Source organism: Thalassophryne amazonica, chromosome 19, assembly GCF_902500255.1.
Source record: "Thalassophryne amazonica chromosome 19, fThaAma1.1, whole genome shotgun sequence".
Taxonomy (NCBI): domain Eukaryota; kingdom Metazoa; phylum Chordata; class Actinopteri; order Batrachoidiformes; family Batrachoididae; genus Thalassophryne; species Thalassophryne amazonica.
This window is the reverse complement of record NC_047121.1, coordinates 67245363-67272455: the sequence shown is the minus strand read 5'-3', so window position 1 is coordinate 67272455 and position 27093 is coordinate 67245363. Positions and strand designations below refer to the sequence as shown.

Sequence of the window (27093 nt, the reverse complement as noted above, 5' to 3'; positions counted from 1 at the left end):
GTCTTTCAGCTTCGTCTTGCACCATAATGGGCTGAACAGTTCTCACCTGGCTGTGTTAGACACAGAGTTCTGTCAGGCACAAACACTATTAGGCCAAAGTCAGGAAAAGTCATTTTTATGGAGCTTCTGTAGTGTACTCAGTTTGCCAAAGTCCATGCTTAGTTTAATGAAGGTGTGGTGCAACCGCATGCAACACCAGGTGAACTTTGTGTACATGCTGTCTTAAGTCTTGACTGGTGGATTGCGAACCTGCACCGGGACACCTCGAGCTGAGCGTGAGGCAGGTGGGAGTCCCTAGAATTTTGAGCATGTTTGAAGACAACACAAGTTGTTTGAAGACAACACAAGTTGTGCTAAGCAACATGTTGACCTAACCCATAATACATGAGCTGTGCAGAGGTGCTGTTCGGAAAAATTGTGTGTGAAACTCAGCCAGGTGTGAGAGCTGCTTATTTGTTCCAGTTTTGCCACTTTTTAGATCTTGTATCTGTCCTTTTGGGATAAAACTATTTTCAAAATCCACTGGGGAGAGGAATCAATGAAAAGAGAAACTTTAGCCCATTCAATTTGATTTTACAAAAGGTTCTGGGCGAAAGCTCAAATCCTGGGCTGACAGTCTCTCAGGTGATATCTTTCACCCCAACGTTAGCCTGTAATATAACATTTACTCGAGATTGTTGCTTGTTTTTTTAAACAAACTGACATCAACACCTTCTACAGTCCTGAAAGAGGTACTCAGCATTTCCAGTAATCTCTAAATAATTAATTTTGACATAACCTACTTAAAAGCCACACTGAATGACTGAACAATCCAAACAGGGATCTTGGACAGCAGCTCTATATTTCATACCATCACTGTTGTTCTGGGGTCATAGCCACTCAGCTCTTTGGAAACCATGTCTTCGTACAGTTCTCCCTGAGCAAAGTAATTGGGGTAGTAGGCACCAGCAATAGCAACCTAAAAAGAGGGGAGACTTGCAACCCAAACATTTACATTCATCTTTCCATCTCACACAGATGTTTACAAGGTCTGTCCATAAAGTAACGGTCCTTTTTATTTTTTTAAAAAACTATATGGATTTCATTCATATGTTTTTATGTCAGACATGCTTGAACCCTCGTGCGCATGCGTGAGTTTTTCCACGCCTGTCGGTGACGTCATTCGCCTGTGAGCACGCCTTGTGGAAGGAGTGGTCCCGCCCCCTCGTCGGATTTTCATTGTCTGGAAATGGCGGAATGAAAAGGACTTTTTTTCCATCAGAATTTTTTCAGAAGCTGTTAGAGACTGGCACCTGGAAACCATTCAAAAAATTAATCTGGCTTTTGGTGAAAATTTTACGGGCTTCACAGAGAATAAGGACTTTAACTACAGCTTTAAGGACCCCATTAAGGACGGTCGGTGCGCCGCGCTCCAAGCTGCGACGTCGCGGCACAAACCACTGGATCATTTCTAAGCTGATGGCTCTGTGGATACGAGACCGTTGTGTGCTCTTTCTCTGGTTATCACAAGAGCTGGACATCAGCCATTTTCCGGCAGATTTCACTTTTAACAAGAGATTTTGTCATGGAAAGCCGCGCGGACGCTTCGCTCGTCACGACTGATTCGCTGATGAAGCGAGACAAAGGAACACCTCCGTTTCGGAGTGTTAGAGGACAAGTTGGGACATGTGCAGCTCTCCACAAGTTCTCTTATACTCACTCGACTGGTAAGCACTGAAAGCCGAGATAGGCATGTCCAGCCAGATAAATTTTTCGAATGGTTTCCAGGTGCCAGTCTCTAACAGCTTCTGAAAAAATTCTGATGGAAAAAAAGTCCTTTTCATTCCGCCATTTCCAGACAATGAAAATCCGACGAGGGGGCGGGACCACTCCTTCCACAAGGCGTGCTCACAGGCGAATGACGTCACCGACAGGCGTGGAAAAACTCACGCATGCGCACGAGGGTTCAAGCATGTCTGACGTAAAAACATATGAATGAAATCCATATAGTTTTAAAAAAAAAATAATAAAAAGGACCGTTACTTTATGGACACACCACGTAAGTGTATTTAATCACAATGATGAATAGATCTGAGGCATAGACTGCACAGATTATCTAGGACCTGGGTAGAAACATCACATATGCAGCACATCTCACCATGTTGATGTCATATTTTACATTTGCAATTTTGATTGTATACATAAATTTAACCAGACATGTGAAAACATATGTTGACATGATTCTGTATGTAAACACGCGGCACTAACCTGTAGAATGAACTTCTGTTGGTGCAGACTGGTGTAGTCCAAGGGTTGATTGTACTCAGACACATGCATGTTGAATTGGGACACACGTTTCTTCAGGTCCTCATAGAGCTCTGCAACCTGCACAGTAAGTCAAGACTGTTGAAGGTCTGAATCCACAATATGTTGCTAAAAGTTAAAATAAAGATAAGGGATATTGGCCTAAAGGCCTTGTGGCCCCAGTCGCTCAGTGACTGAAATATCCTTCTTCAACGGAGGTCCACATACAGTGAGGAAAAGTAAGTAAGTATTTGAACACCCTGTGATTTTGCAAGTTCTCACACTTAGAAATCATGGAGGGGTCTGAAATTTTCATCTTAGGTGCATGTCCACTGTGAGACATAATCTTAAAAAAAAAAAAAAAAATCCGGAAATCACAATGTTTTTAGTAATTTATTTGTATGTTACTGCTGTAAATAAGTATTTGAACACCTGTGAAAATCGATGTTAATATTTGGTACAGTAGCCTTTGTTTGCAATTACAGAGGTCAAAGGTTTCCTGTAGTTTTTCACCAGGTTTGTACACACTGCAGCAGGGATTTTGGTCCATTCCTCCATACAGATCTTCTCCAAATCTTTCAGGTTTGGAGTTTCAGCTCCCTCTAAAGATTTTCTATTGAGTTCAGGTCTGGAGACTGGCCAGGCCACTCCAGGACCTTGAAATGCTTCTTACGGAGCCCCTCCTTAGTTGCCCTGGCTGTGTGTTTGGGGTCATTGTCATGCTGAAGACCCAGCCATGACCCATCTTCAATGCTCTTACTGAGGGAAGGAGGTTGTTTGCCAAAATCTCGCAATACATGACACCATCCATCCTCCCTTCAATACGGTGCAGTCGTCCTGTCCCCTTTGCAGAAGAGCACCCCAGAGTATGATGTTTACACCCCCATGCTTCACGGCTGGGATGGTTATCTTAGGGTTGTTCTATCCTCTAAACATGGTAAGTGGAGTTGATTCCAAAAAGCTCTATTTTGGTCTCATTTGACCACATGACCTTCTCCCGTGCCTCCTCTGGATCATCCAGATGGTCACTGATGAACTTCAAATGGGCCTGGACATGTGCTGGTTTGAGCAGGGGGACCTTGCTGCCCTGCAGGATTTTAAACCATGACAGCATCATGTGTTACTAATGTAATCTTTGTGACTGTGGTCCCAGCTCTCTTCAGGTCATTGACCAGGTCCTCCTGTATAGTTCTGAGCTTTCTCAGAATCATCCTTACCCCACAAAGTGAGATCTTGCATGGAATCCCAGACCGAGGGAGATTGACAGTTATCTTGTGTTTCTTCCACTTTCTAATAAATAATCACAACAGTTGTTGTCTTCCACCAAGCTGCTTTTATGTTGTCCTGTAGTCCATCCCACCCTTGTGCAGGTCTACAGTTTTGTCCCTGGTGTCCTTAGACAGCTCTTTGGCCTTGGCTATGGTGGACAGGTTGGAGTGTGATTGATTGTGTGAACAGGTGTCTTTTATACAGGTAACAAGTTCAAACAGGTGCAATTAATACAGGTAAAGAGGGCTTCTTAAAGAAAAATTAACAGGTCTGTGTGAGCCAGAATTCTTTCTGGTTGGTAGGGGATCAAACACTTATTTGCAGCAGTAACATACAAATAAATTATTTAAAAAAATCATACAATGTGATTTCCAGATTTTTTTTTTAGATTATGTCTCTCACAGTGGACATGCACCTAAGATGAAAATTTCAGACCCCTCCATGATTTCTAAGTGGGAGAAATTGCAAAATCGCAGGGTGTTCAAACACTTATTTTCCTCACTGTATGCACCCCATGAGTAGCCTTGATGGATGTGACCCTACACCAGGGGTGCCCATGTTCGGTCCTCGAGATCTACCTTCCTGACACTCTTAGTTGTCTCCCTGCTTCAACACACCTGAATCTAATGAAAGGCTCAGTAAAAGCCTGCTAACGAGCCTTTCATTGGATTCAGGTTTGTTGGAACAAGGAGACAACTAAGAGTGTCAGGAAGGTAGATCTCGAGGACCGAACTTGGGCACCCCTGCCCTACACTCAAGCCTGTGGAATGTGATTGTACATACTGGGTTTTTTTCTGTGACCTTGGAAATTAATTTGGTGAGTGACACTGACCTAATCTCAGACTTGTTTGACAACAATAAAGTAAAAATAAGAACAAGAACTATTTTCTGGAAGTGCAGAATAACCCCTGTTCTTAATTGCAAAGCTGGCGTTGGGAAGAAAATGTTGCCCTATTACATGGATTCATTAACTTAAGTGACAAAGCTCTGTACACGATGAAGATGCTGGATGCTGTCTCCATACCTCCTTGATCCTTCTGATCTGGATGAAGTTTTCCTTCCCCCAGTCCAGCTCAGTCTAACAGTAAAGAATAACAAAGCCAGGGCTGATTATTTTAAGCATACATGAATGGGAAAGTGTATACAAATGTTTGACTAGTAGTGTACAAATAAATAAATAAATAAATGCTTGAGTGTTTTCTGACACAGAATGTAAAGGTTTTGTATTCTTATAAATCTTATCAACACAGTTGAACAGCAAATACATAAACCAACTAAAACCGGACATTTACTACAGCGCTAATCTTGTCAATAATGAAATTTAGGATAAATAATTAGTGTTTAATTTGGTGTTTGTATGAGCAGAAGATGATAAATAATTTATTCATGCAGGAATACATATTTTTATATTATTATTACAGTGATTTCAAGGGTGATGATTAGTTTTTTCACCTTTGGATATCGCAGTTCTCCCTTCTTTTGCAAGAGTACCATGCCTACCAGGAAATGACAATTGGAAATAGATTGTAAAAAATATATATATACATCTCTTGAAGAAGAAAATTAATTGTTTCTGATATGGTATCACATTGTTACCTTGAAGGCATTGACAAATGCTATAGCATCACTTGGGGTGCCATGGGTGAAAGCCAACTTGCTCCTATAATTGCATATGATGTTAATTAAAGCATATTCATAATAAAATCAACCAGTTCACATGATATTTAAATGGATGCCCTACTTGCAAGTCACTGGATGGAAATATGCTAGAGTTTGCATTACAGGAGTTTTTTTTAGGACACTGCACAGTTTGTACTAGGAAAGTGTTTAATCAATTCTGATTTCATAATAAATATATGAAATAAAATTTCATAATTTCTTGCGGCCACACGTCTTGTGCAGAATATTCATGTTTTCCTTGTTTTGAGGGGTGGAGGTTGGGGTTTGGAGTATATCACAAAAGCCTACGTAATCTCTAGATCAACATATTATTGAAAGACAAAACAGAAACAAAAATTGTCACAATCATTTACGTGCAGGCAATACTGCTCCATATAATAAACAGCACTATGATCTATTGTGTAGGGTTAAATTACAATTTAGTGATTTGTATTTCAGAAAAGGTGCTGGATGTGACTCACCTGTGGCCGGCAAGTTGTTGCATGGATGGTATTGCAAAGAAACTTTTCAGGGAGTGTGAGGCAGCTAAAGATAACAGAATCAGTCAGTTCAAGTTACATACAAACAAAATCACAGTTCACACATAAATAACTTTGGTGGCCTCAACAAAAGGGGTGACTGAGAGGTTTTGAGCCTGACCCGGAAAAAGTAGGCCGTGATTCTTTTGCATTCTGAGAAACCACCATTTCTCGAGAATGTGTGAAGTTTTGAATCACTGGGTGCAATACTGAGAAATGCTGGTTTCTCAGAATGCAAAAGATAGAGAACCACGTCCTACTTTTTCTGGGTCAGGCTCAAAACGTCTCAACTGCCCTATGTATTTCTCAGAACTGTATGCATATAACGCACTCCCATTCTAGTAATATACTGACCAATGATGAGGCACTCATCCAGACAGCCAAAGACGTGGCCCAGAACAATCAACTTCCCCAGGTACAAGTCCACAGGCAAATGGGCCAGCACTCGGCCCAGAAATGTCATTTTGCCATCCTCATTGTGACCCCTGCCAGCACTTTTGGCAGACAGAGCACCCATCTACAAAATGAAACATGCTTTCTAACTTTTTTAAACATATAACCCTTACATTTCCATATTCAAAGTCAACTTTTTCACACTGTTATTATGGGGTATGTGGGTAGGGAAAAATGAATTACATCCATTTTGGAATAAGGCTGCAACATAAAAAGTGGAAAAAGTAAAGCGCTGTGAATACTTTCCAGATAGATAGATAGATGAGATTTATTGTCATCGTCCTTACACGAGTGCAACAACAAGATTAAATCCATACTCCAATACCACAGACAAGATACAGCAATCCACAATTATTACTTGTTTACCGTAATAATGGCACACATCAGAATTAAAGACAGCACATATACATTTGACACTGTTTAGGTGCACTAAACTTTGAAACAGTCCCTTATCCGAATGTGAGTGTGTGTGTGTGTGTGTGTGTGTGTGGGGGGGGCAGCAACATATGGTCACGCAGTAGCCATCTTGGGGGGGGGGGGGGGGGGGGGGGCTACAGCAGCTAAAGCTGCACAGCACCCCGGAGGGGGAAGGGAGTGGCATGAGTGGGGGTCGGGATGGGGACAGGAGGGGGTAGGGGGGTGGGAGCATGCGTATCAGTTTATGTCCATGTGTGAGTGGCAAATGAGTTAAATTTATGTCAGTTTCTGTCCGTGTGTGCTGAAGTTGCAGAAGATAATAAAGAAGGCATCTGAATGGTTCACCAAGGCTGTAGAAATACTTCTGCAGGAAAACAACGGGACGTTTTGTCCTTCAGAGGCTGATAAGCCAGCCATGTTTATGGTTGAGCAGTGAAAACAGCTCACATGAACAACCAGATCCAATTTCTGAGTATTCCCTGGTCTCCAACATGTTCCTTTGCAAGGCATGCATTTGCTCCGAGATGTTATCCAATTTGCGTCTGAGTTCAAGGGTTAACGCAGTCTGAGAATGTTTCACCTTGCCCAACTCATTAATCATGACGGACAGGTGAGAGGTCGTGGTTCTCGTGGCAGCCGTCTTGCCAATTCTCCGGTCGGTCAGGGCAGCACATGATCCAATAAGTACCAGCCCTCCTACAATAAAACCAAATACAAATAGATATTCGACATCCTCCACAGAGAATGCCATTTCTCCCAGGCGTCAAGAACATAGCCCGCAGGGTAGGTTCCATCTGGGCACTCAGGGTCCCTGATTTCCTTGTTGATAAAATGGTGTCAATAGCGTTCAGAGACCAGCTGATCAATTCCACGATTAATCCAATATAGTTTGAAGAATTCACAGTCCGGTGAAGTAGGGACTAGAAGGTTGGAGCAGAGTAGGAGGAGAGACGAGGAGATGCGACCGCCCTCACCAAGAGTCCCAAGCAAATGTCAGATGTATATATAGGCTGCCAATCGATTACAATACTTAATTGCATGACTGTTCATAGCTAACTTGGGATTAATTGCAAATTAAATTGCACATTTTCTCTCTTTACTCCAAGGTGCTTCTTAATGTTTATAAATATGTCTTAAAAAAAAATTAAGTAAACTTTTTAATGTCTTCCCAATTTCACTTTGTGCCCAATTGTAGTAGTAAAACTAGGACACTCAGGAATAGTGACTGAGTGACGTTTCAATTCATAACAATATAATACAACCCCTGGCAAAAATTATGGAATCACCGGCCTCGGAGGATGTTCATTCAGTTGTTTAATTTTGTAGAAAAAAAGCAGATCACAGACATGACACAAAACTAAAGTAATTTCAAATGGCAACTTTCTGGCTTTAAGAAACACTATAAGAAATCAGGAAAAAAAATTGTGGCAGTCAGTAACGGTTACTTTTTTAGACCAAGCAGAGGGAAAAAAATATGGAATCACTCAATAAATAAATATATATATATATATATATATATATATATAGGGGTGGTGGCCAAGTAGAGGTGGTGGCCAAGTGGTTAACGCACTTGGTTTCAGTGCAGAAGGTTCCGGGTTCAAATCCCACCCCTGCCACATTTCTCCATGTAAGGTGGAGTTGCGTCAGGAAGGGCATCCGTCGTAAAACCTGTGCCAAATCAACTTGCAGATCCACCTTGGACTTGCTGTGGCAATACACACACATATACATACACACACACACACACACATATATATATAACTTGTATTGAATATTTAACTTGTAGGAACAAAAGATCAAGTCAGATTCATTGTATTTTTGACATTTGTTTGAGTTTTTTCTTGTTTCCTCATCAAAAAATTAAACTACCTTGTACTTTATAACCTTGCTACATCACGGCGGCTTTGCTAACTCTCTCAATATAAATTAGATTCTAACTCATTGTTTTACACCACATCACATATTCCAAAAACTGTTCATTCTGCAGTGTTTTTACAGACCTCTTTGAGTTGAAGTACAGTCCTCACAATGTCATTGAGGTTGGGGGGTGACAGGGCTGTGGAGAGAAGGGCACGGGGATCCCCCATATCCAGCTGCTTCACCTTCAGCATGACAGTAGACAAGGGTGCACTCTGAAAGAAAACCACATGACCAAAACTTCAATAACAGAGATGGGTTGTAAGAAACGGTGAGTTAAAAAAAAACAAAAAACAAAAACAAAAACAAAAAACTGAAATAACATCTGGTCACTCCTCCGTCTGGAGTCAGGCCTAAATGGAGGGCCCGTTAGCAAGCACCTGGTTGCCAGGTTTGCCAAGGAACCCAGCCAGACACAGTACAAAAAGGCAACATGGACTTTCCATCTCCACCCGGTGGGCTCACCACCTGCAGGGGAAACACTGGGGCCAAGTGCGCTGTCCCATGGGTGGCATTCAAAGTCGAGGGCCTAGACAGACCAGACCCAAGTGGCAGAGGCTAGCTCTGGGGGTGTGGAACATCACCTCGCTGTGGGGGAAGGAGCCGGAGCTCGTGCGGGAGGTGGAGCGCTACCAGTTAAATCTGGTGGGCCTCACCTCTGGAACCATTCTCCTTGATAGGGGTTGGACTTTATTCTTCTCTGGAGTTGCCCAGGGTGTGAGGCACCATGCGAGTGTGGGGATACTCACGAGTCCATGGCTGAGCACTGCGACGGTGGACTTTACTAAAGTAAATGATTGGGTCGCCGCCCTGCGCCACTGGGTGGTCAGGGAGAACTCTGATTGTTTGTGCGTATGCACTGAAGAGCAGTTTGGAGTATTGGAGTATTCGGCCTTCTTGGAGTTCCTGACTGGAGATCTATATGGGGCTACTCCATTGTTCTGCTGGGGGACTTCAACACATACATGGGCAATGACAGTGACACCTGGAGAGCGGTGATTGGGAGGAACAGCCTTCCTGGTTTAAACCCGTTTGTTCTTGGACTTCTGTGCTAGTCGTGGACTGTCCATAACAGATACCATGTTAAAACATAAGGATGCTCATAAGTGTACATGGTACCACAGTACCCTATGACGAAGGTCGATGATTGAGTTTGTGATTGTACCATCTGATCTGAGGCCACATGTTCTGGACACTCGGATGAAAAGAAGGGCAGAGCTGTCAACTGATCACCATCTGGTGAAGAGTTGGATTAGACGATGGAGAGGACTTTGGAGAGATGTCGTAAGCACAAACGGATAGTGTGGGTGATCTGGGAACGTCTGGTGGAACCCACTGTCCGACAGATCTTCAACTCACACCTCCGGTGGAGCTTTTCTGGCATCCCTGTGGAGGTTGGGGCCATTGAATCAGAATGGGAAATGTTCAAAGCTTCCATTGCTGAAGCTGCAGCGGGAAGCTGTGGCCTGAAGGTCTTAGGTGTCTTAAGGTGCAGCAACCCTCGAACATCATGGTGGACACTGGTGGTTAGGAAAGACGTCCGACTGAAGAAGGAGTCCTTCCGGGATATGTTATCTCAGAGGACTCCGGAGGCAGTTGCAAGGAACCGACAGGCCTGAAGGGCGGCAGCCTCTGCTGTGAGGGAGGCAAAGCAGTGGGTCTGGGAGGAGTGAGGAGTAGCTGTGGAGAAGGACTTTCGGTCGGAAACAAGCTGCTTCTGGGGGACCATGAGGCACCTCAGGAAATGAAAACGGGGAGCCATCTAAGCTGTCTACAGTAAGGATGAGACTCTGCTGACCTCAACTGAGGAGGTAATCCGGCACTGGAAGGAACACTTTGAGGAACTCCTAAATCAGACTAGAGCGCCATCTGCAATAAGGGCAGAGCTGGAAGCTGATGGGGGATCATAATTAATTTCCCTGTTGGAAGTCGCTGAGGTAGTCAAACAACTCTGCAGTGTAGTAGAGAAACTTGAATCTTTGACTGGACTGGGTTGCTTGACGCAAGGACGTTTTGACTTCTGTCTTGACTCAAGACAGAAGTCAGACTACCAGAGCAAGAAATTCATCTGAAGATTCAAGCTTCTCTACTATGGAAACCACCTGAGAACTGAGAGCCTTCACAGAAACTGTGCAGTGGCAAAGCTCCGGGGGTTGATGAGATCCGTCCAGAAATGCTGAAGGCTCTGGGTGTGAAGGGACTGTCTTGGATGAGCCGTCTCTGGGTGGTGGTCCCTATCTTTAAAATGGGGACCAGAGAGTGTGGACCAATTACAGGGGCATCACACTACTCAGCCTCCCTGGTAAAGTCTACACCCGGGAAATACCTAGGGCTTGGTGGAGAGATTATACCTCCACACCAGCCTGGGAACGCCTCGGTATCCCACAGTCAGAGGTGGCTAATGTGGCCCAGAAAAGGGAAATTTGGAGTCTCCTGCTGGAGCTCTTGCTCCAGTGACGCTATCCTGGATGAGCAAGTGAAGATGATGAGAAATAACGTTGGGTAAATAATATGTCACAAATATTTCAAACATACACTTAATATCTCTAAAAATGAGTCAAAAGGTTGACACTACCAGCACTTTATATAATTACAATTTATGGTCTGCTGTATAGTAACATACCAGCATCTCAGGTGTCATGTATTCTGGGATATAATTCATCCAAAATTCTTTCGTAACAAGGCGATAACAGAAGCTCTTTGACACTCGCCCTGCCCGACCTGTCAGGCAGCAGAAAATATCATAAGCACAGATAGATAAACTCATCCAGCATTTCAATGTTCAGGCTTTGTGCTGTGCATCATACCTCTACGCTGGTTGCAGTTGGTCTTAGATGCCCAGGTGAGCTGTAGAGACTGGTAATTGGTATCTCTGTCACAGACCAAGTGACGGGCCAGACAGAAGTCAATGACTGAAACAAATAATATGCATCCATAGTGGTTGAAATACTCAGCTAAGTACACATTAGTAAAATAGATAAGACAATGTTGAGGAACAAAACTTCACCGTATTTGACGTCAGGAACAGTGACTGAACTCTCTGCGATGTTGGTGGAGAGGATGACCTGTAAAACGAACAGAAAACCTCTTCGTCATGGGCAATGGCAGTACAATTCTTGTCTTTATGTGAAATAAATGGATAAAATAATAATAATAAAAAAGCTGTTTGCAAGAATATTAATTAAGTATCAGCAGTGTCCTACAATGAACCAGAAAGCATTTATAAGAATTCGTAGCGGAATCTTCAAAGTGGTAGAACACCAATTCAAGGACGTTGAATCTGAAATGAACGGCAATAATATGTCTCTGTCTGGAAGTGTAGAAATACAAAATCCATCATGCCCACATTAAGATACGTGGCAGTTTTATTGCTCCAACTGGCACAACCAATATTTTTTTTCATAAGCACATCAAGATATGATAAGCTGGTGTGAGCCACAGCTGAAACCAGTCATGGATGGTATCAGGGCATTTCCCCCCTGGTCCACCCCCCAGGTAATTTTCCCCTCCAGTCATTTGCCCCTTGGGGCTCCCTCTGTTTAACTAATTAAAGCAATCACAATCAGCACTGAACTGCTACAAAGTAAAGGTGCCCTGACACTTGCACGACTTTGATGCACACACTGTCGTGCAGGAGAGTAAACTCGTCTTTAATGGGTGTAGATTGAACAAGAGAGGGGACGTCAGCGTGTGCAATTGCACAAAGAGAACTTTGAAATGTTCAAAAAATCTTTCACGCATAAATGTCATGCAACGTGGAGCGATATGCTTGCCAACACTACGTGCAGACGTCAAGTCGAGCAAAGAAGTGAACAGAGTGAGTGGTTTCCGCGTCCACTTCTCATGCATGGATCACGCGCGCCATTGCAGCGTACAGTTTTCTTTCACCTCCTCCAGTTCTCTAAAGATTGCGGCATGTTAAGAAAATCCATTAACTCCTGGAAATAATGTCTTCTGACTTTTTCCAATGTATCAAATCCATCTGCGTGCCAGTCACAAGGTTTCTCTCTCTCTCTCTGCAATATTAGTGCCGTTCATGTACCGTTTTGAGAACGGAGTGCATCTCCACAATGGAAAAAAAAAAAGTAGGTAGGAGTGGGCTGTGAGGGGCAGAAAAATAGCGGCAAGGGCTACAACGTGGCAGAAAGCAACTGAAAGCAAGACTAGGAATGCAACCACACAACAGCCAACACAGGGACTATGCCAAAGCTTCACCATTTCTCTGGTTGCCTCACCATGGATAAGGTTACTTCCACGCAAGGAAATTCCAAGCTAATTTATGAGGGGTACGTCTATGTGAAGCAAAAACACTTAGCAAATGGTGTGATATGTTATGAATCTGAAAATAGAAAAAAGGGAAGCACAACAGCAACCAAAGCAAAGCTAAAAGGTACTGGGAGATAGATGTGGAATAGATACTTAGCTTTAAGTGAAATGTTTTAACCAAAATATAACATTAACATGATTCCCAATAACTCAAAAAAAAACAAAACATTTTGGGGGCTCATAAACCAATCTGGGGGGGATGAAATGCTCAGAATAATTCCAAATGACTAATTTAGGTTTGGAAATCAAAAGGGTATCTGCTCCATATTAGTGGAAAGGCCCCAAATAGATTTTTACCTTCCTGTATCCAGGGACAGGTGAGAAAAACACACCATTTTGTTCCTCCACAGTCACAGTGGAATGGAGAGGATAGACCTGTAATCTGAACAGCATACACATGTTCATTACATACATATGCAAATATTGATCAGGATTTAAAATAATTGCGAGTGATATTTCAGAGACTACTGTTAAAAAAACCTGCACCCAGCAACATGGACAAAAGAGACTAAACCAATTATTTGATACACCCTGTAAAAACTAGCAGCCAGATTCTTCATGTTAAAGATCTGATACCTGGTGCTGTAAAGTGACACTATTGCAAAATAACTGCCTGTTCTTTCCATTCCAATTTTTTTTAAAGCTGGAACTACAGAAATCAAGAAGTGCTCTGACAGCATATACCTCCACCAACATTTTAGTACATATTTGAACTACAGGGTCCATAAAGAAAAATGTGAGGGAGAAGGAAAAAAGATCTCCTAATGTTAAAGGGAACACTGATCTGAAAAGTGGCTTTTTTACTTTGGGCCATAAACGTTCCAATATTTTGAACGACAAAAATCAAATCTTTACAGGGATCTGCACCAAATTAAATACATCATTTAAATGCCCCATAATGCAAATACCTGATTTTTTTTCATCAGGATCTACGTATTAATGTCCAAGAACTTAACCGCTAAACTGTCGTATCTTGTGATGTTAAAAAAAGTGAGAAATAAAAAAAAAAAAAATTCCACTCCAAAAGTTAATGATTTCCTTGTTGGCCCATAATCCACCCTTACTCCAAGTTTCAAGAGAATCAATTAAGCAATTTCTGCATAATCCTGCTCCTGGGCAGTGGCAAAGACAGAACAAGAGTAATCTCACTAGCTCACCTTTTGTGGAACAGCTTGCCCAGAGCCTCTTTCATGTAGAGTATCTCATGTAAACCAGGAAGGAAAACCAGCACACTACCTCTTTGTGAAGTTGCGCCACCCTCTTTTATTTCCTTGCTGCTGACAGCCACACAAATGTACAAGCTTAGGAGAAGAATTTGTAAACAAAATCCCTAATTATTTGCTTCACCACATGCAAGGATACTGAAATTTCACCTGGCATCTTTGCCCTCTAACTCATCAAAGTTCTGGATGAGACTGATGGCAAGATTGTACATCTCCACTGAGATGTGAGGCTCACTGGAATGAGCCAATGGAACCTATGACACACAATTATTAATATACACTCATCATAAACTGTTTGACTTCACAGTAAAGACCTGTTTCACACACAAACAGTAATATGTCAGTACCCTGAATGGAAAGAAGTGTTTGAGGTCATCCAGGTAAAACTCCTCTATGGGGTAGGGTGACCCCTCCACTTGAAACACGTAGGCAGGGTACATCTTGCCGTGAATAAGAGTGCCAAAGTACTCAGCAAACTCTCTGCAGTTAATCGTGGCTGACATTAAAATGATCTGAGAAAATGGTGCTTCTGTGAGTGACACTGATGCTGCAAAGGGTAGAAAAATGGAGGAATGTTTGGAATGTTTATGATTACCTTGACATAACGAGAGTTGGTATGAAGCAGCTTCCTCAAAACAAGGAGGACAAAGTCCATCTCCTCAGATCGCTCATGAACCTTTGATGAAGCCAAATAAATAAAATCACTGATTACATTTAGTAGCATTCAGTGAAAATTGAAGCTGAAAGTAATACATCTGAACAGCACACAATAAGCAAGTCATTTGCAAGGTTTCTATTCTAGTACTTAGAGATATTTTTGCTTGTGATTAAATGTAGGTAGGACTCAAAATGTTTTGCACCTCATCAATGAAAATGTGAGAGTACTCAGTGAGGCATTTGGACGCAACCAATTTTTGTAAAAGGACTCCTGTGGTCATGTAGATGAGCCGGGTGTGTTCAGTCGCCATCTTCTCCAATGAAACCTGAAATACAGATCAAAGCAGACTGCATCTTAGTATCATTAATTCATTCATTTTCTGCTGGTTATCCTGGTTTGGGCCGCGGCAACAGTAGACCCTCCTGTCTACTGCCTCCTGGAAATTCAAGCTTCTCACTCTGTCCCTGAGTGTTAAGCCCCTTTCACACCGGGTCTGTGTCGAGTTGCTTCATGTGGCGTCATGACAATGCAGGAATGTCTGCGTCAGGTGCAGACAGGGGGTGAGAATGCAGAGGAGGATCTGCAGGCAGTCTAGCTACAGCCAGGCTGTGCACTCTGATTTCACTTCTAGTTTATATTTGTTTTTGTGCAGGGCTGCAGTGCTGCAGGGCTGTGCTCTGATTTCTGTTATAGTTTATCATTCTTCCTTTGACCACGAGCTGTGTGCACGCGAACGAACCATCCATGAGTAAATGTGGAGATATCTGGAGTTATACTTGATGTGGACATGTCCTGTCTCTGGCAATCAGTCTGTGAGGAGGACTTACAGTAGTGTTCAGAATAACAGTAGTGCTATGTGACTGAAAAGACTGATCCAGGTTTTGAGTATATTTCTTATTGTTACATGGGAAACAAGGTACCAGTAGATTCAGTAGATTCTCACAAATCCAACAAGACCAAGCATTCATGATATGCACACCAGGCTATGAAATTGGGCTATTAGTAAAAAAAAAAAAAAGTAGAAAAGGGGGTGTTCACAATAATAGTAGTGTGGCATTCAGTCAGTGAGTTCATCAATTTTGTGGCAGAATGGCAAAGGCTCACCCATTGATCAGCTCCAGGATGATCAAAGACAGTCTGGAGTTACTTGTAAGTGCTGTGACAGTTAGAAGACGCCTGTGTGAAGCTAATTTATTTGCAAGAATCCCCCGTAAAGTCCCCCTGTTAAATAAAAGACGTGCAGAAGAGGTTACAATTTGCCAAAGAACACATCAACTGGGAGAAATGGGGGAATATTTTGTGGACTGATGAGAGTAAAATTGTTCTTTTTGGGTCCAAGGGCCGCAGACAGTTTGTGAGACGACCCCCAAACTCTGAATTCAAGCCACAGTTCACAGTGAAGACAGTGAAGCATGGTGGTGCAAGCATCATGATATGGGCATGTTTCTCCTACTATGGTGTTGGGCCTATATATCGCATACCAGGTATCATGGATCAGTTTGGATATGTCAAAATACTTGAAGAGGTCATGTTGCCTTATGCTGAAGAGGACATGCCCTTGAAATGGGTGTTTCAACAAGACAATGACCCCAAGCACACTAGTAAACCAATCAGTCTGTGAGCAGGACTTTAATGGACTTTATTTAAACGAAGCTGTGAGAGAATTTAAGAGCGAGTAGCTGCAGCAGCAGTCAGGCTGCAATCAGCATTTTTTTTTTCTGTGCTCTTTTAAGCGTATAGTTTTACTGCATTGTGTACATGGTATAAAAACAATCCTGCGTGATTTATACTTCAGGAACAATGGAACACAGCAGGAATCATAAATTGGCATCCGGTAACGTATTGTGAGGGTCTGGCTTCCAGTCACGTTGAGTACCGTTGCTTTGCCCTGACTTGAGTTGAAACCACTTCCTTTCTGTGTCCTGTGCTCGACGCAGGAAAAATTCATCACTCATCGACAACCGCTTTTCCGGGTTCGGGTCGCGGGGCAACAGCTCCAGCAAGGGACCCCAGACTTCCCTTTCACGTGCCCAATTCACCACCTCTCACTGTAGGATCCTGAGGCGTTCCCAGGCCAGTGTGGATATTTAAACTCTCCACCTAGTCCTGGGTCTTCCCCAGGGTCTCCTCCCAGATGGATGTGCCTGGAACACCTCCCTAGGGAGGCTCCCAGGAGGCATCCTTACCAGATGCCCGAACCACCTCAGCTGGCTCCTTTCAACGCGAAGGAGCAGCGACTCTACTCCAAGCTCCCCACAGATGACCGAACTTCTCACCCTATTATGGAAGCCCATTTCAGCTGCTTGTACCCGTGATCTAGTTCTTATAGTCATGACCCAACCCTCATGATCATAGGTGAGAGTAGGAACGAAGACTGACCAATAGATCGAGAGCTTCGCCTTCTGGCTCAGCCCCCTTTTCGTCACAACAGTACGGTAGAGCGAATGCAATACCGCCCCTGCTGCACCGATTCTCGGGTGAATCTCAGGCTCCATCTTCCCCTTACTCGTGAACAAGACTCCAAGGTACGTGAACTCCTTCACTTGGGGCAAGGCCGTATTCCCTACCCGGAGTAGGCAATCCATCGGTTTCCTGCTGAGAACCATGGCTTCAGATTTAGAGGTGCTGATCCTCATCCCAGCTGCTTCACACTCAGCTGCGAACAGATCCAGTGAGAGGTCACCGTCCGCTGAAGCCGAAGAAGTACAGAGATTCGATGGCTCTGAGAAGGGACCTCCTCAGTCCATACTCCTGCAGCACCTCCCGCAGTATCTCCCGGAGTACCCAATCATACACCTTCTCCAAGCCCACAAAACACATGTAGACTGGGTGGGCATACTCCCAGACACCATCCAGGATCCTTGTGAAAGCAAAGAGCTGGTTGGTTGTTCCACAACCAGGATGGAACCCGCATTGTTCCTCTTCAATCAGAGGTTCGACTATCAGCCGAGCCCTCCTTTCCAGTACCCTATGTGGAAACATGTTTAATTTTTGGCGTCTGATACGCTTCGTCCTTTGCGTCCGTCACGGTGTTCTGGTGTTGAGCTACATCATCTCGGCACTAGGTTGCATCCACCTGGCATTGTCATGACGCCGCATGACGCAGCTCGAAGTGGGCCTGTGTGAAAGGGGCTTAAGACCAGATACCCAACAATGGAATCTCATTTCTGCCACTTGTATCCTGGATCTTGTTCTTTTGGTCATTACCCAAAGTTCATGACTACAGATGAGGACAGCAGTGGAAATTGACTGGTAAACCAAGTTTTTCTTCACTACAATGGTCTGGTGCAGCATTACACAGCCCCAATCCATCTGCTGATACCATGCTCCATCTTGCCCCCACTCTTGAACAAGGCCCTGACACACCAGACCTCCTTCACTTAGGGCAATAACTCTCCCCTCATCCAGAGGAGACAATCCACCCTTTTCTAACAGAGGACCATGGCTTCAAATTTGGAGATGCTGATACTCATCCCAATGGTTTCACGTTCAGCTTTAGACCTGCTTGGTGGCTATATTTTAGTATCTCAGATCAACAATTTAACCCCAGCTGGCACAGTTACTGTACAACCAGTCATTACTGGTTGCCACTCACATTTAAGCGTTAGTAAGAGTATCTTACATATCAAACTATTCTGCTTGGTGGCGGGACAAAGAGTATCTGACCCAAGTGTGTGAATATGTACACAAGCATGACATAATATTAATACTGTGGTTGTTCCAAATGTCCTTTATGAGCAAACCTCCAAAATTTTCATCAGGACACATTTCAATATCACTTAAACTGTGGGGAGTGGGGCAGAAGAACCAAACATGCATAAAAAAAGATCATGAAGAAAAACAAAATACAGTGAAGAGGTACAACTTGGCGACTTAAGGTTTTTCTGTAATTATAAATATATTCATGACATCACACTGCTCGACAATAAAAACAAAGTTGCTCGTTACTCAGAATTTGTTTTTTTCTTGAGTATTCCAACAAAAAAAGTTACCGACAGTTATAGTTTGCCTTGTTGAGGGTTCCCTAAGCTTTGGTTAGCCATTTTCCTTAAAGGTCTTGGAATTTTAAATGATAAAAAATGTCAATCAACATATAATCAGAGACAAAAACAAACTGAAACTTGTCCTACAAATTTTTTACATGCATGCTCTGCATTCCCTCGCCACATTGCATTATGGGTATTGACAAAACACCAAATAGCTGGAGAGGCAATACGAGCACAATCTTCATGTCAGCAGGCCAGGGATTGTTGGCTCTAATCTGCCCACTATAGACAGAAATTTTACCATATACATGCATGTAGGCATGTTTGTGGACAATGATGCATATGATGAATGTATTTTTTTTTATGGAATTATGAAAGGGAGTTTAATTGCCCCTACCATTGTTCCATTTACTTCTGCATACTTTAGTACAATAATGATGACAACAGAAAAACAAAACTTCTTTCACTACAGTAATGGTGAACATTTTCTATGATTTATCTCTCCTTTCAAGTTGAAAAATGAACATAAATGAAATCTGCGTTTTTAGTAATTGGATATTCATGACATTTACATTCAGAGACTTAAACACATTTTACATTGTATGGTTAGACTAAACCATAGCTAACTTTTGTACCAACCTGATAGCCGACCAGACTACCCAGGGTGCACTTCCTTTGTACAGCAACCCACCGAGCAATGCTGGTAGCACCAATTTTGCGTGGTTGAGTAACCACAATGTTGCATGGTGTGTTTTTCTCATTGTAGTGGTCCAAAATGAACTGGGGTAGCAGAGTGGTCTTGCCACTGCCTGTGGCTCCTCGAACAACCACTACAGAGTTGTTTTCGATAAGGGAAACCAACTGGAAGCAAACACACACATTCAATGGCAAGTATATAATTGACTCAATTTATGAATTAAAACTAAAGAAGCACGTTTAAAAGCATGTTATTAAAACAGGCATTGACATTAAGCTTTTTAGTGTACTTGTCCATAGGACAAGTAACCCTGGCAGTTTACTTGTCCTATAGGAAAAGCTGGTTGTCCGGACAAGTGAGCGCCGCAGGCGCGAGCTGTGTGAAGCATGCCAAAGGCACGCGATACACACGCCAATGGCGCGTGTCACCTAGGGGTGTCCGAGGGCATGCTACTGTGGAAGTACTGAAATTACACTTTTTCATAAATTGCTTCTCTCCTGTGTGGGTGGTAAAATTCAAATTTCAATGGCTTTAGATGCATTGAAAGCAAGAATAATAGACAAAAAATTACACATGTTGTAATATCAAAGTTCTTTTTTGTATTTTTCTGTCTATGTTAAGAAAATAAATAACATTGAAAGGTTTAAAAACACATTAATATTTGATGGACATAGCATTTGTTCTTTAAAAATGACACACTGTACCTTTAGTCCAGTAAGAGTCCAGGCAGAGTTTTTGTGTCATGTTGACAGTTTAGCTTTTTTTTTTTTTTTTTTTTAAACATTCTTGAGTGGAACTGCATATTTAATTAAAAAAAAAAAACCAAACAAACAAAAAAAACAATATAACCCCTAATTGTCTTGTTTGAACAAGAGCTAAATCTGGATTGATTTTGCTAAGTTACTTACTAAGTTCTCACATAGTAATTTGATCTGGTGTCATTAGTGCATAAACAACAATAAAAAGAAAATGAAAAAATAATTCTGGAAGAAGTAAAGGAGTAAATTTGCTCTTTTAATGATGGAATCATGGATGAAAAACTTTCTGAATCAGTTTTTCACACTTCAGTGTTTCACTGAGGCTGTGTGGTGAAGATGATCATTTATTAAAATTGCTTCGCTGCTTTTTACAGCGTGTAGCATCTGCTGTTCACACTTTTTCCTGCTTTCTCTCTCTCTGTGAGGGAACGAGAGACTCTTCACTCTCACACCGTATTTGAGCAACCTTTGGAAACATGAAGGCTTTCAACTGTAAAATAAAGCCTATAAATGAATTTCTGGAGCTATGCAAGCAGAAGGAGCTCTTTGTATCTGAAGACTTTGATGGAGTTATTTTTCCACTGTGCTCTCTGAGCTGCAGCCTGCCGGCGGGGGAGGAACGAGCGGGCCGTTCAGCACAAACAGTCTGGATTTTAGAAAACTACCTGAGAGCAGAGCAGAGTGTGACAGCGCTGTCATAACACTGATGTCGCGGTGCCGTTGTTCCATTGTCTGGAGAGAACCCTGTGATATCATGTTTTCTGATTGTCCGCTGCGTGGAGAGTGGCGGGAAAAACCGAAGACGCTTTCTTGCGAGGTGCAAGACAAGACATGATGTAAATAAGAAAACAAAAAGGCGGCGGTCAGGTATTTTGGTTCTGAGCAATGAAAATAAAGAATTTGAACGTTTTAAACCAAAAAAAAAGCCACTTGTCCGGTTGGACAACGATTTAGAGCATATTACTTGTCTGGTCACATTTTACACTTGTCCCGGCCAATCTGACAAGCGTTAATGTCAATGGTAGAAAATTATGACACTTCACTGCATTGTGCATGTCCATTAAACTAAACTTTGTGTTTCAGCCTTGTTTTGCAAATGGTTACAATGTTTAGTCTAGCATTTTCCTGGAGACACAACAATTGTAATGAAAAAAGTAACAGGTTACCTCTTCTTTGTTTTTGGTTATGGGCAGGTTGGGGTACTCATAGCTGGGTAGTGGAGGCGCAGAAGACTCTGAGGATTCAAAATTGAAAGCCAAAGAGAGAAAATGTTGAATACCCTACAAATAATTAAGGTACACTTAGGCTGCAATTACTTGCTCATCTTAGTCCACTTTCAATTTGTGAACATTTACACGAGATGACTAATGCTTCCTAGGGTTAAAATACGCGGTCTGTTAGAAAAGTATCCGACCTTATTATTTTTTTTAAAAAACCATATGGATTTGAATCACGTGTGATTGCGTCAGACAAGCTTGAACCCTCGTGCGCATGCGTGAGTTTTTTCATCCCTGTCGGTTGCGTCATTCGCCTGTGAGCAGGCTTGGAGTGAGGTGTGGTCCACCCCTCTCGTCTATTTTTTATTGCGAATAAATGTCTGAATGATTTGGAGCTTTGCTGCATCAATTTTTTTCCAGAAACTGTGAGAGACCTCCAGGTGGACACCGTTCGAAAAATTAATATGGCTTTCAGGGACGATTTTATGGGGATTAAACAGATTATGGGGTGTTACTGCCGCTTTAAGGACGGCCCACAACTGCTGACAGCGCGGCGCGCTCCCAGCCCCCATCGACAGGATGACACCCCGCTGGAACAACCAGATCATTTCCAACGTGAAAGCTTTGTTGATCCGGGACCTCATCTGACTTTCACAAAAAGGCAGAAGATGTGGACATCAGCACTTTTTCAGGCACATTCCACCGTTACAGGACTTTTTTTCATTGAAAGAAAAGCGGAGGGACGCGCCACGGCTCCGTTCATTACGCGGGACAAAACCACCTCGGTGTTGGTCTCTCAGGACAGCTTTCAGGTGGATTTCAGATGGATTCCGGTTGTTTTCCAGTCGTGTGAATATCCGATTGTGATTGTGCATGAGCTGGACATGCCAGAACATGTCCCGTGAGGCTTCATCATGGCGTTGCTTTGCGCCGAGCAGCTGCACCGCAACGCACGGTGGAGCAGCTTCTCTTTCCATGACAAAAACTCCTGTAACAGTGAAATGTGCCGTTCATTTTTAAACTGGACGCTGTCTTGATCCGGTATGTCATCTGACTAGCACAGGAATTGTGAAAAAGTACTGATGTCCACATCTTTTGCCTTTTTGTGAAAGTCAGACGAGGTCCCGGATCAACAAAGCTTTCACGTTGGAAATGATCTGGTTGTTCCAGCGGGGTGTCAGCCTGTTGATGGGGGCTGGGAGCGCGCCGCGCTCTCAGCAGTTGTGGGCCGTCCTTAAAGCGGCAGTAACACCCCATAATCTGTTTAATCCCCATAAAATCGTCCCTGAAAGCCATATTAATTTCTCGAACGGTGTCCACCTGGAGGTCTCTCACAGTTTCTGGAAAAAAATTGATGCAGCAAAGCTCCAAATCGTTCAGACATTTATTCGCAATAAAAAATAGACGATAGGGGTGGACCACACCTCACTCAAAGCCTGCTCACAGGCGAATGACGCAACCGACAGGCGTGGAAAAACTCACACATGCGCATGAGGGTTCAAGCTTGTCTGACGCAATCACACGTAATTCAAATCCATATGGTTTTTAAAAAAAAAAATAAGGTCGGATACTTTTCTAACAGACCTCGTATATCAAAATGCTAAGATAACGCTTCATTAATCTCCAAAGAGAAATGCAGTGTGGTGGACACCCCTAACACCACCATACAGTGTTAGTCTTTTTTCATTAATTTCATTATTACATAATATATATATATATATATATTTATTTTGGACACATATTTTCTATTGGGTGCACACTTGAATTCACATTTGTCTGAATGTTACTTAAGTGGGCAGGCAGCCATTTTATAACTTCGGAGGCCTACCAAGTCAAAATGGACTGAGGGGGGAAACTTCAGTTTAATTTTGGTTAATTTAGATATTTAGATTTTATAGATTTAGATTTTAGATATTACCTCACTTTTGTAATCACTTTTGAGATTGTGTTAAGTTAAAGTTATTTTCTTTTATTTTGGGTTTTTATTTTTGTTGCTAAATTATTAGTAGTTTTGTTTCTTTTTGTTTTGATATTTCCCCTCGTGAGTTAAGGTTTGGTTACTCCACCCTTTTTAAAGCAGACTCTTAATAATCATGAGGTCAGTTTTCTTGAGTTTCTGCACTGTTCAGCTGGGCCCAAATCTTTTGTTAATTTGATTTTTACAATGATTTGTTAACTTATGTTGGCCTCATTAAATTAGGAAAATCTTCTTTTACACCTTTGTTGTCTGTGGTCATGTTTGGTCCATTACATGCATGTATAATTTACTTTCAATAAATGAAAATTCAAGTAAAACAGTTTGTGTTAAAAAGGAAGCCAACAACAACAACAACAAAAATCAGAAAAATATCAGCAACTGTGCTGTAAATTAAATGAAATATGTGTTCAAAGTGTGAATTCAGTTTAAGAAGTTATTGGCTCTGAGGTAACATCAGGAAAAGCTAACAAATGTTAATACTCACTCCCATTAATTTTTTGTTGTTGGACCTTTTCTCCATCAGAGCTCACAGCTTTGCTGCTCTCATCAGGCACTTCACCTGGACTAAAACAAGTAAAATTTGAAAAAATAAATAAATAAAACCAAGTTTATTTGAGGGAGCATCAGCGTTAACATTTTGGCCATGTGGCCTGTTTCTCTGTGCACGAGTCAGCATATAGGTGCCTGAGTGTTGACGATCACAGTATGGCTAGAGACAGACAGACTGGTTGTCTGCTTGGGTGGGTGCCATCCAAGACCCATGGCAGTTACGTGCTATTGTGGACGTAGTGATGTGCAATACTTGCACGTTCCCACACTTGACTTATTTTTAAAAAATGAAGGTGGAATTTTGAGAGGCCACAGTCATGGCTCCAGAAAATCTTATATCTAATCTATGAATTCTTTCAGAGCTATTCAAAATAATAAAACTGTGAGAATAATGCACACATTTTAGGAAGCACTGTGGTAAGAATAAACAATGTACAATGGTTAGATTGCCGTTGTCTGTATAGAGCATTTCAAAATACCGCGACATCTCGAGTGCAGGATTTCGTCACACATCCACGAGGAACTGTTTCCGATTAGCTTGGAGAATTGTTGTACCCTTTGTGGTTCTTCATGTGGGAATCCGTAGCGTAGTATGATCTCTTGATCCCAAGCACCTGATCCTTCCCACATGAACTAGTGCACAATAGAGAAATGGAGCCCGTATGAACCACTTTCCTTCTTTTCAGACCAGTAGTTTTGGGTGAATCACTCACAAAAACAGGCCCCTTCTGTGCCCGCCATTGCGCTCATCTTTTCTGGAAACTGTTGAGAGGTAATTTTCGTGCCAAAAATCGTAGCAGTGTGGGAAAATGATTGTGCATTTATGGAAATATGAGGCCACTGGACAGGAAAGGTTGTAAAATTGTCCTTTCCCAAGCAGTGACCATGCGAGCGGACGAAAGATTTTTTTTTTTTAAGTCAAGTATGCATGATTATCACTCACAGTATAGCAAAGTATTGTTGAAGCATATAGCAATTTTTTCTTCTTCCGGATGGGCCTCAATTCAGACCATCAAAACTTACCAGTTGGAAAAAAAGGAGAGGCACAAAACACTAGCAGAGCAAGAGATTCTGCTTGCGTGTGGGTCACAGAGCTTTCTCTTATCGTGCACCTGTTCTGTGGAAGGATCTCCCTGCATTAATGAAACAGTCACATTCTGTAGAGACTTTCAAGTCCAGACTTAAGACGTGCTTATTTTCTCTTACATATGGCTAGCATACTGGCATAGTATGGCACTATGCTTCCTACCCTTTTAAATTCATTTTATTAGTAAACAGAGCGGGTCACGGCCTCTAAAGTCTGGCGCTTTCAGTGAAGCCTAGGGCTATAGTGGCTGTAGTATTGTTTTTCTTCATGCTTAATGCTGACAAATTATACCTTATTTGTAGTCTTTCTACTGCCTCATTCTGTTCCCCTCTCTGAGGTGTGTGTCTGTAGCATGGCCCAAGCAGTGGGTCACCCCTTGTTTAGAGTCTGGTCAGCTTGAGGTTTCTTCCTCAAATCATCAGAGGGGGGTTTTCCTTACCACTATGCTTGCTCTAGGGGTTGGTGTTAAGTGGTGCTGTATAAATGAACTAAAAAAATAAAAAAAATCATATTGAATTAGTTTAATAGCACTTTACTACGTCAAATAATTGACTATTTTAACAAGCTGTCACAGTGATTAGGCATAATTCGCCTCCCTCACACCTTTTTTCCCACACAGGTGCAACTTATAATTTAACAACTGTGCTACCGCTACTATCTGCGCCCACACCCGCAGTCTGGACTTTTTTTTTTAACCTTTTTTGGTGGTTTTATTGCACGTGTTGCACAAGGACATTAGCACCTTGGTCGCTTTTTTTTAGCTAACATGGCTAAAGTTTCTCACCTGTTGTGGCATGTTTCTTCTTCTAGCTTTCTTTCAGGCACTTCGTTTGTGATTTTAACTTCTACAAACGAACTGGCCCCTGATGTGAACCAGTCCGATATCTGTTCCGCTGTAAAAACTTTCTTCATGGTGCTAATTTGTGCGAAATGTTCGCAACAGTAATGGCGCCAATTAAGGGGACAACCGCATGAGTCAGACGACCCCTAGTGGCTAGGCTAAAAACAGCAAAATGAAAATTGCATGATTGTGAACTTGAGAAAATGTTAAGATGCGTTATTAGTGCTGGACTTGCATTTTATTTTCTACATACAGACTGTAAATAAAAACCTGCCTTTATTGTAATACAATATGTCACAAATGTTACTAAATTGTTTTTTTAAAATCAGTTTAAATGTTAACATGGCCCAAAATTTCAGAGCTGGATATTCAGTATTTTTTAAAGGATTTACTTTACTTTACAATCTCACTTGTTGACTCCATATTTCATATGCTTGTCCTTCTAATGGCACAGAAATGTTATCCTTTATTCATACCTGTCCAGAGTAATTTGGTGATAGTATTTGATGGAAATCAAATTTAGTGAAAAGATTCCATGTCAGCCATGGAGAGATTTGAATAAAGTAAAAAAGAAAGGGAAAGAAAAAACAGGTCAAAGCACCAAGTTGCACATTAAAGTTTATACTTAAAGATAATATAAAAACTAGAAAAATTTGATATATTTTTTGGGGTTTAGTATAAACTACTAATGTAAAATATGTTGTCTGTTCACTCTATAAACATTGAATCTGGAGGCTCCTGAAAACCTGAAGGAAAGGTCATGCAATAATTATCTAAATATAACAAACCGTTATTTTATATGGTATAGTAAGTAAGACCCTTTGGCTGCTCCCTTGTTTTCACCACAGCAGATCCAAGGTGGATTTACATATTGATATTTACAAGTGTACACCACATGCCCTTTCTGATGAAACTCCACATTACATGGAGGAAATGTGACAGAGGTGGTGTTTGAACCAGGAACCCTGCACACTGAAGCCAAATGCACTAGCTACTTGGCCACCATCCCTGCACATTTTTCATGCAGTATATAAATTGGAAATACAAGTGCGAAACACTTGTCAGGAAGCGCAATACTGTTCAAATTTCCAAATGTGTTATGCATTTTTGAAAAGCTAAATCCCAACCCCAAACCATGTAAGACAAGTCATTTGAACAGTTGCTTGACAGCTGAGACATCACATTTAGATCCTTGTTCGAACACCAAGACAGATTAATTGTGGTTTACTTGTATCC

The 27093-nt window shown here is 42.0% G+C and overlaps 1 protein-coding gene across 1 annotated transcript in view; it reads right to left on the bottom strand.

Moving 5' to 3' along the window:
* tdrd9 (tudor domain containing 9) overlaps nucleotides 1-25971 on the bottom strand; it is a 50077-nt gene extending 24106 nt beyond the window's left edge. Inside the window, 22 exon segments of the mRNA XM_034195417.1 lie at nucleotides 851-958; nucleotides 2248-2364; nucleotides 4577-4630; nucleotides 5005-5036; nucleotides 5039-5048; nucleotides 5149-5212; nucleotides 5694-5757; nucleotides 6105-6267; nucleotides 8621-8752; nucleotides 11161-11258; nucleotides 11345-11449; nucleotides 11545-11602; nucleotides 13161-13245; nucleotides 14021-14137; nucleotides 14237-14340; nucleotides 14434-14598; nucleotides 14682-14762; nucleotides 14947-15069; nucleotides 19370-19591; nucleotides 21352-21455; nucleotides 22081-22115; nucleotides 25783-25971. Coding sequence (XP_034051308.1) covers nucleotides 851-958; nucleotides 2248-2364; nucleotides 4577-4630; nucleotides 5005-5036; nucleotides 5039-5048; nucleotides 5149-5212; nucleotides 5694-5757; nucleotides 6105-6267; nucleotides 8621-8752; nucleotides 11161-11258; nucleotides 11345-11449; nucleotides 11545-11602; nucleotides 13161-13245; nucleotides 14021-14137; nucleotides 14237-14340; nucleotides 14434-14598; nucleotides 14682-14762; nucleotides 14947-15069; nucleotides 19370-19591; nucleotides 21352-21455; nucleotides 22081-22115; nucleotides 25783-25928 — 2187 coding nt within the window. The 5' untranslated portion in view covers nucleotides 25929-25971.
* Between the last annotated feature and the right edge of the window lie 1122 nt (nucleotides 25972-27093).